At 30.6% G+C, this 15,542-nt stretch overlaps 1 protein-coding gene across 9 annotated transcripts in view; it reads left to right on the top strand.

Moving 5' to 3' along the window:
• The window catches only part of LOC113518378 (guanine nucleotide exchange factor DBS-like), a 145,727-nt gene that overhangs the window by 43,643 nt on the left and 86,542 nt on the right, over nucleotides 1-15,542 (top strand). For 3 of the 9 annotated variants that reach the window (XM_026903270.3, XM_026903273.3, XM_026903274.3), the window contains exon 2: nucleotides 13,387-13,588. In XM_026903270.3, the coding sequence (XP_026759071.2) occupies nucleotides 13,387-13,588 (202 nt within the window). Of the gene's footprint in view, nucleotides 1-3,290; nucleotides 3,445-3,994; nucleotides 4,227-13,386; nucleotides 13,589-15,542 lie in introns of those variants that run through there. The other 6 variants (XR_004224162.2, XM_031913350.2, XM_026903276.3 and 3 more) reach the window with 5 other exon arrangements.

Raw genomic sequence — 15,542 nt, 5'->3', positions numbered from 1 at the left:
AGAAACCAACATGCTGAATTCCAGGTGTATTCCTCTCGATGGACTAACTAGCCTGCCTTTTCATTCTAACATAGGTCAGAATGATCTCTTACTGGTGCCTCGCCAGGGTATACCGTTAGCGCAGGCGGGATTACCATTCCATTTTATCCATTAAAAAAATAAATATTGGCAAATTTGTATTAAATAATCTCCTTTCTTACATTAAATATATTTTGTATTATAGGTAATTGATCTGTTAAAGTATATTTGTGAAAGTATATTTGTTTAAATTAGTCCCTCCGGAGGTTAGTAATATAATACAATTTCGAAAACTGATACTCTATAGCCGCAAGAAAGATATTTTATTTTTAGATACTTTTTCTTTGCAAGTGGTAAAAGTTAATTTCGTTAACTACATGGATATCTGATAGAAACCAGACAACCGACTGAATCGTTTTTACTAAGATAACATTTAAGTGTAGAATACCATCTGTAATTACACTCACTATTTATTTTTTACTTAAACATTTAACTAAAAATAGATGTTCAGTGTACTCTTTTTTAATTTAATTTTCGGTTTATATGCCTTTATACCTATAATGCACTAGTATTTACCTGCGACTTTATTCTCGCAACTATCATAATAAGATTATTCTACAAAAAAACCGACTTCAATTGTGACAAATCCAGTTATTTTGATTTAAAAACGAAACTATTAAATCGATTTTGATAAAATTTCTGTGAAGCCAATCTATAAGAGATATCCTTCATATAACAAATAATTTTCCATATCGGTTTATAACTGGTGGAGTTATGATGTAACAAACTTAAATACAACCGGATTAAGAAATTTCTTCCTTTTAAAGTCGGTTGAAAAGTAACCTCTGTCCTTTTACATTCTAAATACTACGTGTAGACCAAACAAATAAATAGACAAACTCATTTTCAGTAAGAATTCTTCAGACAATGCAGTATACAGTACATATGTATGTATACATATATTGTATATATGTACATATATGGAAACAACAATCATTCGTTTGTCTTATATATTATAATAATATCACTCACGTAGTATATTCTCAATTGTTCAATATAATTTATACATTATGAAATCAATACAAAATGTAAATAAATTTCATTTTCAATGTCACAACATTTGGTTGTCTCCTTTTAATTGCGTACCGATAAAATACATTTCGACGGTTTACCACCAGTACCACTAAACTGACATTTATAAAAAAAATATAGTTTTTCTTGTATATAAATGTCAATTATTTTCTAAAATATGTGACAACATGGAGAATTTTTTTTTACTTTAATATATTGAAAACTACCATTTACCTGTGACTTCGTCCATTTAATCGGGATATGTTTATTGTCTGGGAGTAGTAATAATAATATGGGATGGATGGAAGAAGAACATGGTTACTTAAGAAGTACGTGTATACTAAATGTCATAATGATTAGTTAAGCTGTTAAAGCGTTTAAAAATAAACAAACTGACAAATTCACTTTTACATTTATAATACTCATATTAATAAAAATTTACATTAAAACCACCCCTACTTTATTTTTGGTTTCGTCGTGTTTAGAATCAATTCACAATTAGGATGTTTCTTGCGTCTCCTGTTCAAATAATTCGTGTTGGTTACGAATTTTTCACGGTTAACTGTCGATTTGTGTACAGACATGAAACGGGTATATTCCGTCCAGCGGAGCGTCCAGTTTGACTGATCACCAGTTCCAGTCTGTTTGTCCACAATTCCACATTCCTCACCGCTGCCCCAGTTCACTTCGGAACCGCACGATTCGGACGTCTATCTCAATTCAACAAGAAAGATAAATCGGTTTACCGTTCGATAAATTTTAATTACGCTGTCGTGATTTATTAGGATATATTTTTTTAAATAGATAAATATGATTTTTTTTTGTTACATAATATCAAAGTGAGCAATCCGTGGGTGTGGTAAAAGTCATGGGCAGCAGCATCCCTTTTAAAACATCTCCAAAGCCTAACTGCGGTTGCCAATCTGCAACATAGTTTATTTAATTTAAAATCCGTGCCCAACAGTGGGACTTTGATGGGTATTATTGTTACCATGGTAACGATGATAACCAACAACAAAAACCGAAAGCTCTTACAATATGATGTACTTAAGTATGTTAGTAGAAATTAACGAGGTAAAACGACATCCATTAAGGCGACTAAATGGAATGGTAACGTGGTCTTACCCATGTAAGGCTCTTCTACCGGTTTGTCTTTATTGAAGGAGGGAACAACGAACTTTCATCTTGCGCTCTTGCTTTGTAAGATGATATACCTAATTATTCTACAGTCATATGATTAACAAGTTTTTTTTATACCACTGAGGTGGCAAACAAGCATACGGCCCACCTGATGGTAAGTGGTTACCGTAACCTATGAACACCTGCAATACCAAAGGTATTACGCACGCGTTGCCGACCCTGAAGAAACCTCTTTACCCCCCTTTTGAAGAACCCCATGCTGTAGTCTCTTGGGAAAACCTCGGCAGGGATTCTATTATAATATTCTAGATTTTCATATAGATTATATTTAATCGTAGATAGATTGGCCAAATTATATTACAGTCTATTGGCCTAAATCTAATGATCGTTATATTCTAATTATAGTTTTTTTTTTTTCAGTCAGAGCAGAGATGATAATCGGTTAGAATAGATTTTAATAATATAACAAAATTGTAACTAAACAACATCTGTACAAAGGAAACATTTAAGAAAAATCAATATGAGGGATCTTAATAAGATCGATAGAAACCAACCCATATCTTTATTGATAGCTTGTCTGTATTGTTCAGGTATCGCGCAAAAACTACTTTACCAGATTGAATGCTGTTTTCACAGTTCTGCTCTTGAAAATCTAGTGTATGTTTTATCTTCATACGATATCTGATAGAAGTCTGTTTTATTAGTTTTTTTTTTTTTTTTTTACTTCTGAGATCCCCGCGTACAAAGTAGCGGACAAAAAACTAGTTGAAAACACGAGTTATATTATTCTAGGGCCGTCATACTGTTATTTATGGTGAAGAGAAGCAAGGTATTTAAAATGAAAGATTTCAAATCTTACTCATCAAATTAAAACCGTCTGATATCAAAATCATCTCGTTTGGATCAATGAGATTTATCTCATTGATTGTGGCGAGCCAGCCGATAACATTTTTCAATCGCCTGTTATTTCAGAATACCTGTTGCGGTCCAACGCACACTTTGTGGTTATATCCGTCGGATTATTGGATTTTATTCATTTTAAACTGTAATGTTATGTAATAAGAGCACATGGACAGTGCTGTGTAAAAACTGTAGTGTACAAAGGTCGTATATCAAAGGTTGTGATGTCAGAACGCGACAACACTAGTATCAGTGTAGTTGTGGGAGGCGCATGCTGTCACGTGCGCCGTAGGATGCAGTGTTTCGGTTTACGAGGTATCTAATCATAGATATAAAACATCCTAGAATCACATATCAACTTATATAAAAATTACTCCTAAATAGTGTGCCAAACTAAAAACAAAAAAAAAACGTTCTCTAGGATAGAACATGAATAGAGTTATTATTCTAAAATTTTATCGTCATTCAGAAAGTCATTACAGAATTTAGCATTTTAATTTCCATACATCACTGGGTGATTATAATTTGGTTGAATTCACACTATTTTCAGTATTGTTTATCTCTTTGCTTGTGCATCTTGGGCATTTTTTATATCAACGCACCTAATACATCGTTCCATTGCGTATCACCAAACAAAAAGTTAACACGTTTCTTATAATAAAACCGAGAGCGCGAATGTAAATACCAACTGAAAAAATAAACGTGACACGTGATTCGAAGCGGTTATTCATGAAATTTTAGCGTCGGTGATTACTTAAGCGTAAAATCGGCTCTTTATTCATTTTTTACGTCCAATATTACGATACGCCTGGATGGATGTCCACCGTTGGATATATCTCTATTGCTATGCTATCATCTTCATTCTTCGTATGCAGTAATATTCAGATCACGGGCAGCGCGTGGTGCGCGCGCGCATACAATGTGTCGCGTCAAGTTTTGTATTTCGTTTACTCAAATGAGACTAAGTTTAAGTTTGTTTTTTACCAAAAGTGGAATACTAGGCAAGTTCTTTTTTGTTTAGTTTTTTATAGCGTCTTGATTCGTCGTAGAAAGCGTAACTTGATGTGGAATTCGTGGCTCTACGCTCTCAACAGTAGGTAGTTCAATGTTGTTTATATTTACTTCATTTTATACATCTATACTTATAATTATAACATACCATTTATATATCATATCGCATTATTATTTACTGCATTTATAAATTAATAAACTAGTGCAATAAAGTGTAAAATAAATAAATACGTATTTTAGTTTTACTTGGTAAATAATATCAACGACACGTACTAAAATATATATGCAATTTCAAAGAGGTTTTGGCTTAATCAACCTTTTACAAGAAATCAAAATTATTTGCATCTTCTAAAAGTTACTATGCAAAATAGGGGTTCTATTTAGAATGTAGATTTTTTTAAATAATCGTCATTTTAAAAATAAACAATAGTGTTGATTCTGTGGTACTACTCTTTAGACCTATTTCCAAAATTTCAATTCGATATTCTAACGAAGTCTTTATTCTAAGAACCAATATAAAGAAAATTTGTAATAGTTTTAATTTTAATCTATTAAAAATTTAGTTCATAACGGTCCTTAGAAAGAAAATAGTCCGCAAAGTCGACTTCAATAATGATAAAAAAATATAAAATATATAGGAAAGTGGTATGTGATGGAGGATATATTACGTGCTACTTTAATTTAGAAATTTTATGTGGTGATAAGAATGTGAAAAGAATTAATTGAGAGTGTTGTAAATAAATATCTTTATCATCTCATCAACAATATTTCAGCCGTCTGTTACTAAATATATTTTGCATATCTAAATCTACATAATAATTGTTTATTATGACATATATCTTTATTGTAAGTGTGTACGTTACATTTGACACATTAAAAATATTTAATAATTTGTTTGTACTATCTTTTATTTTTACTTTCTTCTAAGTTTCTCTTTTTATTTGTTTCTATTTCTTCTATCTTCTTTATTTTCTTCTTATAAGTTCTTATAGATATATGGGAGAGTACCGAGTACCAAACATTCATACAGTTCTTGTTTCATTCACTTGTCTTATGCACGTCATATTCAGAATGTTTTAAATTCTTGACTAATCGAATAAATATAATTATATTTCTTCAAAATATACATTATATCTTGCGTTATCTACTTGGCTAATAGTAATTTGGTCTAATTTACGTTTGAGTATATATTATATTGCTTTATCACATAACTACTCGGTACGTAATTATTTATTTACACCATATTTCTAGTCTCTTTACATATGTATAAGGAAATATGTATTTACATAAACCACAACAAGTTAATCATGTTTAACGTTATAATTATTTTCCATCAACTTCAAAAAGAAATTCGAATGTGTATTTAAAATATATGTATTATTATTATTAACGCGAAAGTTTAAAGTAAACTTTTTCAAAAAGGAGGTTTTCAATTTGGACGTTTTTTTTTTTGTTTGTTACCGCATTATCACCGTCACTTCAAAATAAATTTGGAAAATTATTTTTTAACTGAAAAGATATACTTACAGATCCTATAAACATTTTATTAAGATCGGTTCTGTAGTTTAATTTTTAAATCAAAATAATTGGTTTTGTTACAATTTAAGTCGGTTTTTTTTAGTGGGAGACAATCTTTAATTATGTTTAAGTACCTACTGATTCACTATAGATGCCAGATTTATGTGTCACATTATTTTACGTTTGATCTTACAAGTCACGACATCACACAACACACTATGCGGTGATCAATTTATTCTGTTTATCCTTATTAATATTATAAATATGAAAGCGAATAGCTTCCTTAATTGCTAATGATTCTGCGACAAACTTGTTCTGAGATCTTCTTCTGTTGACTTTACAAGAAAGGCTCTTTATTGACTTAACAAGATGCAACGTTGTCTTACATTAATGCAAATCTAGTCCTTTGCGTAGATTAATCAGTAAGCAAATGCAAAATCAACACAATACATAACTACATGTAAGCGACTTCGTATTATGACTAGTCTCCCTTGTCAATATATCCATGGCATATATTTATCGAACTCTTTCCTCTCTCCCCTCCTGATGAGTGGCAAACTAATATAATCTATCGATAGGAACGTTTTCATTCCGTAATACATTAGATAAAATAAGTCAGCAACTTCTAGCGCCTTATTTGTCTATGGTTTGTTTCTGTAAAACATAAAAGGTTAAACGAATAATTGATCCGAATATAAGACAATTTCCTGATGTCCAATTATAGTACAAATCAGAAATTAGTTAATCGATTTATGTTAATATATGATTAGTTACTGGTTTTATTTAGAGAGTGTTTCTATGATATTTTCAATGAAACTTGGCTACCTTTTAACTAATTTATATTGACTGTTTGAATGTAAATGAATAATGTTAGAAAACGTATCTACCTATAGATTCGTTATGAACTTATCAAGGGATAATAAACAAATAAATCTCTGACGAACGAAATTATGTCATGGAATAAAATCTAAGTATGGTTACAATTTATTTTCGTTTTTATAATAAACTTCCAGATGACGTTTTACATTTAAATGAATGAAAATTTAAAATATATATAAAAAGGACTCTTTGTACAAAAGCATATTATAAAATAAATGACTATCTAAATGACAAAACTGCATGGATTTGAATATTGTATTAATGTGAATTGTATTGTTAATGTAATTATTGTAATTTTTTTGTAAATTAATATTATTTTATGTAGTAATTATTATAATTATAAACGTATCATAAGAATCTGTAACAGATGTATATGAATAAAGATGATTGCTTGATTGATTTAATACATACAGTTACACCTAACCTTTGACTTATAGCTAATGGGTAAGTGCATATAAAACTGAGGATATCTAAAATTGTGAACAAATCGTAAACAAATGAGGTGTTATATTTGGCTTAATTGTGGGATTATTATAGATTACATGAAAATATTGTATTTACTGCGTACATTATAAAATATGACGGCAATAAGTTGTAAAAAATATTGCGAAAAACATTCACTTTAGAAACCTAATAGTTGAACTGTTTATGATTTCATCATATCCACTTGTTTCAATAAATATATACTTAAATATAGGTAGCTGACGTATTGTCAATTATGTAGATAAACTAATTTATGTCATTGTATGATTCAGGTGTAATTTAAATTCTTAAAATCACTTTTAAATACTGTATTTCATATTGGTTCGGTAATGTTATTCTTTGAAGTCAAAATGAATTTTTTTAGCGGGTCCAGAATTGAATTTGCGTGTAGTATTCTGTAAATATCTTAAAGGTAAGTGTGATACCATTCTTTAAAACTTACTTTAGTTTTCATAACACATTCACTTCACTTGTCATTGCCGAAGCTTACAAAATCTGAAAATTAGATAAAGTAACGGTGTAAATGTAGTTAGTTGCGAAATGTAACACTTTACAGAATACCATTTAAGATGTATCAGCAGGATTGAATGGTCACAGCTTGTTGGTGGAACGTTTTATTGCGTTTCCAAACAAGACCGAATCCCAATTGCGGTCGGCAACCTGATTACGAATCCCGCAAACAGCTTGTGATAGTCGAAAATTGCACGATATTTTCGGCATGTTTTCTATTATCTAAAAGCTATTAGCAAATGTTGATACTGCGTGTACCAGGCGCTATAGGAACAAAAATTACTATAATATATAATAGTTCTGTTTTTCTACTTGATTGCAAATGGCACTGTTTTTCTAAACATAATAATATCGGAGACTACGCTGAACCATATAACTTTTCACGATAGAATTTTTTTGTTTTCCTTATTATTAATTTTACATAAACGTGATATTTTAAAAACTGAAGAAAAAATCTGTAGAAAGAAATAAAAATGCTGGCACTTAATGATATCTAAATTCTACCATGGGCCAATAATATCAGTAAAAAATAAAAATATAATAACTGAAATTTACATTTAAAGTAAATTGTGACCCTATTAGGATAGCTTTAGTGTTGACTCTACAATCACAATCAAAATAATTATAGACATTGAATTGAGAGTTGCAAATCACGATCCTTGTTGTCAGTAATTAAGGACCTTATCAAGAAAACCTGTTGGTTTGACGATAAAGGCCCTTAATTACTCAGCTGTACCCCATCGTCGTTACTTTATATTACAGAACATTATTTATTTCCTTATAACAGTATCATTACAGGATAGATCCCAACATTATGATAAAGATCCTAGCCTAAGGGCTATAAGTAACCTCCATCAGAGAATATTTGAAGAGATCTATACTTCTTTCCGAAAAATATTTTACACTATCTTTTACCCGCGACTACGTCCGCGTGACTAGAGTGTTCACTTACCGGGATAAGAAGTCTACATCGGGATAATAATAGTCCATCTAGAAGTGGTCTAATTATTTCTCACTTCTGATATCTACGCGTACTAAGTAAGGAGAACAAGGGTAGTACATAATATAATATTATTCTAGTACTTATACCATAAGAATGGTATGGTTATTATACAAAAACATTTTTAGATTTTATTATTTTTTATATTCATTGCATTAGACGCACTTAAATGAGTCAAGAAAGAAAACTGTCCGACCACAAAATCCCGAACTAATCTTTTAACAGGGAGCCTACCATGAAATGAAATTCCGAATTTTCGGGCTTAATTTCGTGTTTTTGTTCGTACCTAAATCGACCCAGTAACTGGAGCTTAACGTTTCATTCATTATAAATCCTATCCTAATAGTCCAGAGGAACGATATTTTAATATTTTTAATAATTTTAAACGACATGTATTATGTAATTTTAACATCAAATTTCTATTTCGTTCGTCTCCGAAATTTCGGAAAATATTTCATGGTAAACCCTCTGGGCCTACACGCATTTTAAAGGAGGTTTACAATCGACAATTGTTGTGAACAAATTGTTACCTCATTATTAATGAACCTTCCTCCGCGTTCCACCATAATAGCTACACCGTATTATTGTACTATATATAGCGTAGATAACATGTTTGTTGTTGGCTAACAAACAAAAATTTGGTCACATTACATTAATTTTTTTTACTGAAAATTATAGATTACTTATGATTATTATACTTAACGTCATCCGCTTACTTACTATAATTTTATTATACAGGTTTAGATTCAACTTTAGAGATATACTCATGTAAAGAACAAATACTGCTAGATTTTATATTATTTATGATTATAACTTTTTATAATATTGCGTGACAAAAATTGAAATGAGAATATCCGCAGAAGACCCAAAGTGATGGGCATAGCCTGAAGGATAAGCAAACTGGCGATTGGCTGGTTACATAGCTCAGAGTCAAAAAAAGATGGGAAATAAAGGTTCTTGAGTGACGACCCAGTAAGGGGAAACGCAGTGTAGGACGATCCTCCACGACATAGAGTGACGACCTCAAATGCATTGCAGAGAGTCAGTAAATGCAGGTAGCGCAAGACCGATAAAATATTTCTATTTTTCTATCCAGAAAAGAATGAATGCATGGCAAACAAGGTGCCAGCTCACCTGATGAAAAGTGATAACCGTCGCCTATATACTAAATAGTACATGAATTCAAGTAAATATCTAATTATAAATTTATTGTATATGCAGTTGCAGTTTTAAATAAATATGAATATCTTTGAATTATAATTATAATCAAAATAAGTAGATTATGATTTATTTATATGCTTTTGTAGATTCACTTTTAATATAGATGTTAGGTTATAACAAAAATGTACTTATTCTTTAAAGAGATTTCTTCTAGTCAACCTTGAGAACCCGATGATCTATTATTACAATCCAAAGAATATTGAATATTGAGTACAGTGACTTAAAATATTTTCTTATTATTATAAGTACAATATCGCACGGCATAGATTGCTTATTATGTTCATGTATGATACGCTCTATCTGTATATTAAATTTTATTGAAATCTGTTTAACCGTTTAAGCGTGATTGAAAAACAAACATTCATACATCTAAACGTCTTTACAAACTTTCACACTTAAAATATTAGTTGGATGATAGCAGAACGTAGTATTATTAATGGATTCATCGAGAGAAAATGTATACAAATTAATCGTTGTTTATCTCGGTAGGTACTTATTGAGCGCTGCGCTCGCGCATGATAATGACCTTGCGTCTACCTCTTATAGGTAGATGCATACTTTGATTGTAGCATTCTGTAAAATTAACATTGATATTGTAAGACAATTTTCTGTATTTAATTTTATTAGATTTTTTTTTCTACATCCTTTATTAACAAACACAGGGTTAATCTGTTACATATTTTTTGCCCTGGCTTTCAAATTATTTATTAAATGTCAATAATGCTGCCCATAGTTTGGACACAGATAATATAATACTATATTTGGGAGACCGTTTAGGTTTTATACAAAGTATGTTTTTTTTAAGCGACAGGAAATGACAGACTATCATCCCACCTAAAGAATAGTCATTACCGCTGCGTATAGACATCAACAACACTATGAGTTTCACAAAATACACGAAACATTCATGGCAATGGCCATCGCTCACGGGTTGCCACTCCTGAAGACTGAAGTGTTACGCCCCAAAATAAATGTTAGTCTATACTAATATTATAAAGAGATAAAGTTTGCGAGTTTGGATATTCGCGGTAATCTTCGATACTACTGATCCAAGTTTTGAAAATTATTTAATTATTAAAAATGTATGTTATCCCTGAGTACTGTAAGCAGTACATAGTTATGCATTACTTTCTACGAAGATGTATTTATTTATCACTAAAATAAAAAATATATATATAGTTATTTATATCATGCGAATTATCTTCAGAAACGACTTTGCTCGTTCAATGAACCCATTTCATTCGTAATTGGTAACGTCACACGTAGGACACGAGGACGTACTACTTACCTATCATACTACTTGCCTACCTATCATACGGTAGTTACGTGTATCATCAATCACCAATGTTAGGGATAAGAAGACAGTCCCATGTGTCGACATTAAAAGTAAGTGTAATACTTCATTTTTTTTCAACTGATGTCATGAAAGATGTAATGAAAACGGTTTACCTAATCAAAATTCTAGCGATTTCTAAGTAATATATTGACGAATAAAAAAAATATTAAAATAAAAAATGTAAATACGACGATTTGCCTTACTGCTTTTATTGGTTTAAAAATGTTATTTTTTTTTTACCGACTTCTTTTTTATTTATTAATGTTATTAGATTTAATAATAAAATATTTTATTACTTTTATGTATTACTTTATAATAAATAAAATTGTATTCCACAAAAGACCGACTTCAGTGTTAGAAAAACTAGTTATATTGATATAAAATTTAATAACCGAGCCGTTTTTAATAAAATTTTTATAAGACCTATCTTTAAGTATATTTAACGTCTCTAATAAAAAAAAAAGTCGGTTGATAAAAGTGTTTTTAAAACGACAAAGAATTTAATTTTATCATTTTTCATTTAATTGTACATTGACAACTTGACACGACTTGTCCATATTTTTTTATCAGTTTTAGGTCCATTTTCGTTTAGAATTTTTTTTTATTTTCACTAATAGAATACTTCAGAGACCGACAGTTTTAACTTGTATCTTTTTTTTTTACTTGGCATATTGACACAGTCCTGAAATGTTATTCTTTTTTTTTTTATTTATATTACACACTCATGTATCTTGTTCTAATTTTATTGAAATACCTAATATGTTTTTTACATAACAAAATACCATGATTTAGTTCATTGTACAGATAATCTTGTCCGCTTCGTTCCCAGTAATGTTAGGAGTAAGTAAATAATGGCAATGTAGCACGCAACGTGTTCATCTAGGTACGTACCTACTTGCTAAGCGGAAAAACAACCTTATGTAAAGATAGTTTAATTTGTATAAACATGTGACTTTTGTTTTTATAATAAGGGTGTAAATACATTTATCATTTATATGACCTACTTCAGTAGCGATCTATGTTATACATGTTTATAAAAAGGACACTAATTGTATGAGTAAATAGGTCAACGCGTACATCGTCGGCTTAAATAGAGAACACAATATTTGTATATTTTTTATTTCCGAGATAATCGTGATTTACTATTAAAATTTTTTCGTTTTCATTTTAATTAATAAGATAATCTTTTTAAAAAATATCTTCCATTAAAATTATTTTCCAATTACGACACGTGAATAAAGTTACAGCTAAAAGCCAATTTACTAATAATAATGGATAATTTAGAACATTTCAATACAATACGTTGTGACACAAATTTGGGGACAACGAACTGAAACTTGTGGGCGATTTTATCCGGTATCCTCCCGTTATTCTAGATTAAGACCCTAATTCGAGCTAACTGATCCTTTGTTCTGTTAAGTGCACTGCACCCAACATTATGTACCTACAGGCCTCTCTCCTTTAATTCATTAACTAATGTGACGTGTTTTTGAATCATTTAAGTCTATGTTAAAAATATTTCGTACTTACATCGATTTTCATCCTATTCTTTAAAAATACACTTGAATACCTACTCTGTTATTAGACAGTACACCTATTATATTATTTATGCTTCTATCATTTCATTGCTAACAGAATAGGTTGTTCAATTATTTGAGTCTATGATTAATTGATTTTATAATTACATCGCTTTAAATACTATTCTGTGAAAGTATATTTTCTTACTACTTAAATACTTTAATATAATATTTTTTCATATAAAATTATTGTGACACATGTATACCTGCTCCCCTTAGTAGCTATTTATAATATAGAAACAAATAATTAATTTTCTATTAGGTATTCATATATAAAATACATATATACATAATAAATTAGTATTTAATTTATATAATTATTCTCAGAAAATATTTAGCTGTATCCTCTAAGATTTAATCTAAAATTGTAATAATCTTTTGCAACCATAGACTTATATCTATGTATTACAAAAGCTACTATGTACTTTATAAAGTAAAAATTTTTATACAATCGGGTCCTGGAACTAAGTATCGAATTTATTTAGGACCATTGACGTTTTTAAGATTATTTTCCACACTGCCCCCTTAAAAAGGCTCTTCAAAATGTATTTGCTCATAGCTAAAAGCCTTATTTACATTCTAAGATGGACACCAGACTATTATAGGTCATCCTTGCGACCCTGGAATCTTAAGCAAATGTTGTCAAACCAAACTATAACTATTTACAATTATTATAGTAATATATAATTATAATAAAGTTTTTTTTTTATGATCATTTCCAGAAGCAGAATGCGACGGCTGTGGCAGCGACACCGACGAAGGTCGAAATGTGGGGGAATTGCTGCTGCCCCAGTACGCGCTCGCGACCGGGGGCCTCGCGAAAGACCACCGACCGCTCATCACCTTCCCCGACAACAATAACTTCCATCTCATCACCGCTTCGGAATACAGACGGCTGTTACTCTACCTCACTTCTGTACCAACGTAAGTATTGTGTAATTATGTGTAATATAGTCAGTTTTAATCGAATTTAAATTGACCCCTTAGTCATCATCATCATATCAGCCATTAATTGTCCACTTTTGAACATAGACCTCCCTCATAAGAATGGGTTTTGCCAGTAGTTGCCACAAACGTGTTGGCAATAGCTTTTGGTGATGTTTTAAAAAGGACGCTGCTTCTCATCCCTCGACCAGTAAGTTCCCTTAGTCTCCTCTTACGACACCTTCGGTAAAAGGAGGAGGAGAGTGGTTCATTCTATTCCAGGACTAGACAGCAATGGTTAATAATTATTTTGAATAATTCATATTTAGTATTATAAATGCGTAAGTTTATAAGAAAGGGTAGGATGAATGATTGTTACTTTTTCACACAAAAATTACAAAACAGATTTGAAGGAAAGGAACACAGGTAGGTTATATCCTAATTTAACACATGGGACACTTTATATTTTATTATATTCACGTGAGCAAAGCCGCGGGATATAGCTAGTATGGAATATTCCTAATATGTTACCTATTACTATGTACTAGTACGTAGCGTAAATGTATGTGAAAGTATTTTTAGCCTTTCTATCAGATTCTTTCTACCCATCCCCTGAAAGACTTAGCCTAAAGATAAGAAGGATCAAAAGAAACGTTCAGGTATCGATTGAACATCCACAAATAAGGCAACCGTGTCGTTCGCTTTGTCTTAAAAGGTATCCCGCCGCTAACTCCCGAGGTTTGCTAAAGTTATTTGCATAATGAGATTCTTTTTTTCATTACGTTACGTGAATGCTACTGAATGTTACTAAATACACTTATTATTACATTATATATATATATATATATATATATATATATATATATATATATATATATATATATATATAATATGCAAATAAATACAATAGTGTAAGTAAATAAATATAACATAATCCACTCATTCCCATAGTCTCATAAATACAAAGCGTAAATGTTTGAAACATGTTTATCAATTACTTGAAAAAAAAGTATTTCATATAGGAGTTGGTATTTTTTATTTTTACAATTGTAATGTAATCTTTTTGATGGAATTTATATACTATAAATTTCTTTTTATTATCTTCTAATAATTAAACGTTCGTAATTATTGAAATATAATAAACAAATTTTCGAGATAAATTTAGATTTGTTACTAATTATTATCGGAAATTGAATTGTATTGTATGAAATTGTATTGCCAGGAATACACCCTATCAGATCGACCTATGATCCCCTATATATACGCGATTCCTCTAGAAACCATCTTAGTTTCTTCTTTATAAATTTGTCACTATGGTCCAACTGACCTGCTTTCATTCTCACCTATCATCTCTCAATGGTGCCTTGCCAACGTATACCAATAGCGCAGACGGAGTTTACCATCCTATTATCACCCATAAAAAAACCTAGTTAGTATCAGAGAAGTAATAAGTACCTATACCACTTCCACTATTAGTGAAGTGTGTAGGAATGTATGTCTATAGGTAACTGATACATAATAAGCTCTAAAAATAATTCAGCGAATCTATCTTATCTATAGATAAGATCAACGAATTTGTTACTTTTTCATCAAAACTTTATCTATTTTGTTTATCAATTAAAGTCAACATAGCAAGTACTAATTAATATTCAAGAACAGATACGAAAATATTTTTATCTCTTAATTGAACATCTGAAGTGTACTCTATTGTTAATTTTTTGCCTTCTACCCATTACTAATTACTTATTTTGCCGTATATTCCCGTGCGTGTCATAAGAGGCGACTAAGGGAACTTAATGACCAAGGAATGAGCAGCAGCGTACCTCTTAAAACATCACTAAAGCCTAACTGCGGTTGCCAACTTGCCTGCCAAGCGTGGTAACTACAGACAAAACCCTTCCTTATTGAAAAGGCCTACGTTCAGCAGTGGACAGTTATTTGCTGATATGATGAT

This window comes from Galleria mellonella, unplaced genomic scaffold (assembly GCF_026898425.1).
Source record: "Galleria mellonella isolate WM207_F2 unplaced genomic scaffold, CSIRO_AGI_GalMel_v1 utg171, whole genome shotgun sequence".
Taxonomy (NCBI): Eukaryota; Metazoa; Arthropoda; class Insecta; order Lepidoptera; family Pyralidae; genus Galleria; species Galleria mellonella.
This window is presented reverse-complemented; position numbering and strand designations above follow the sequence as displayed.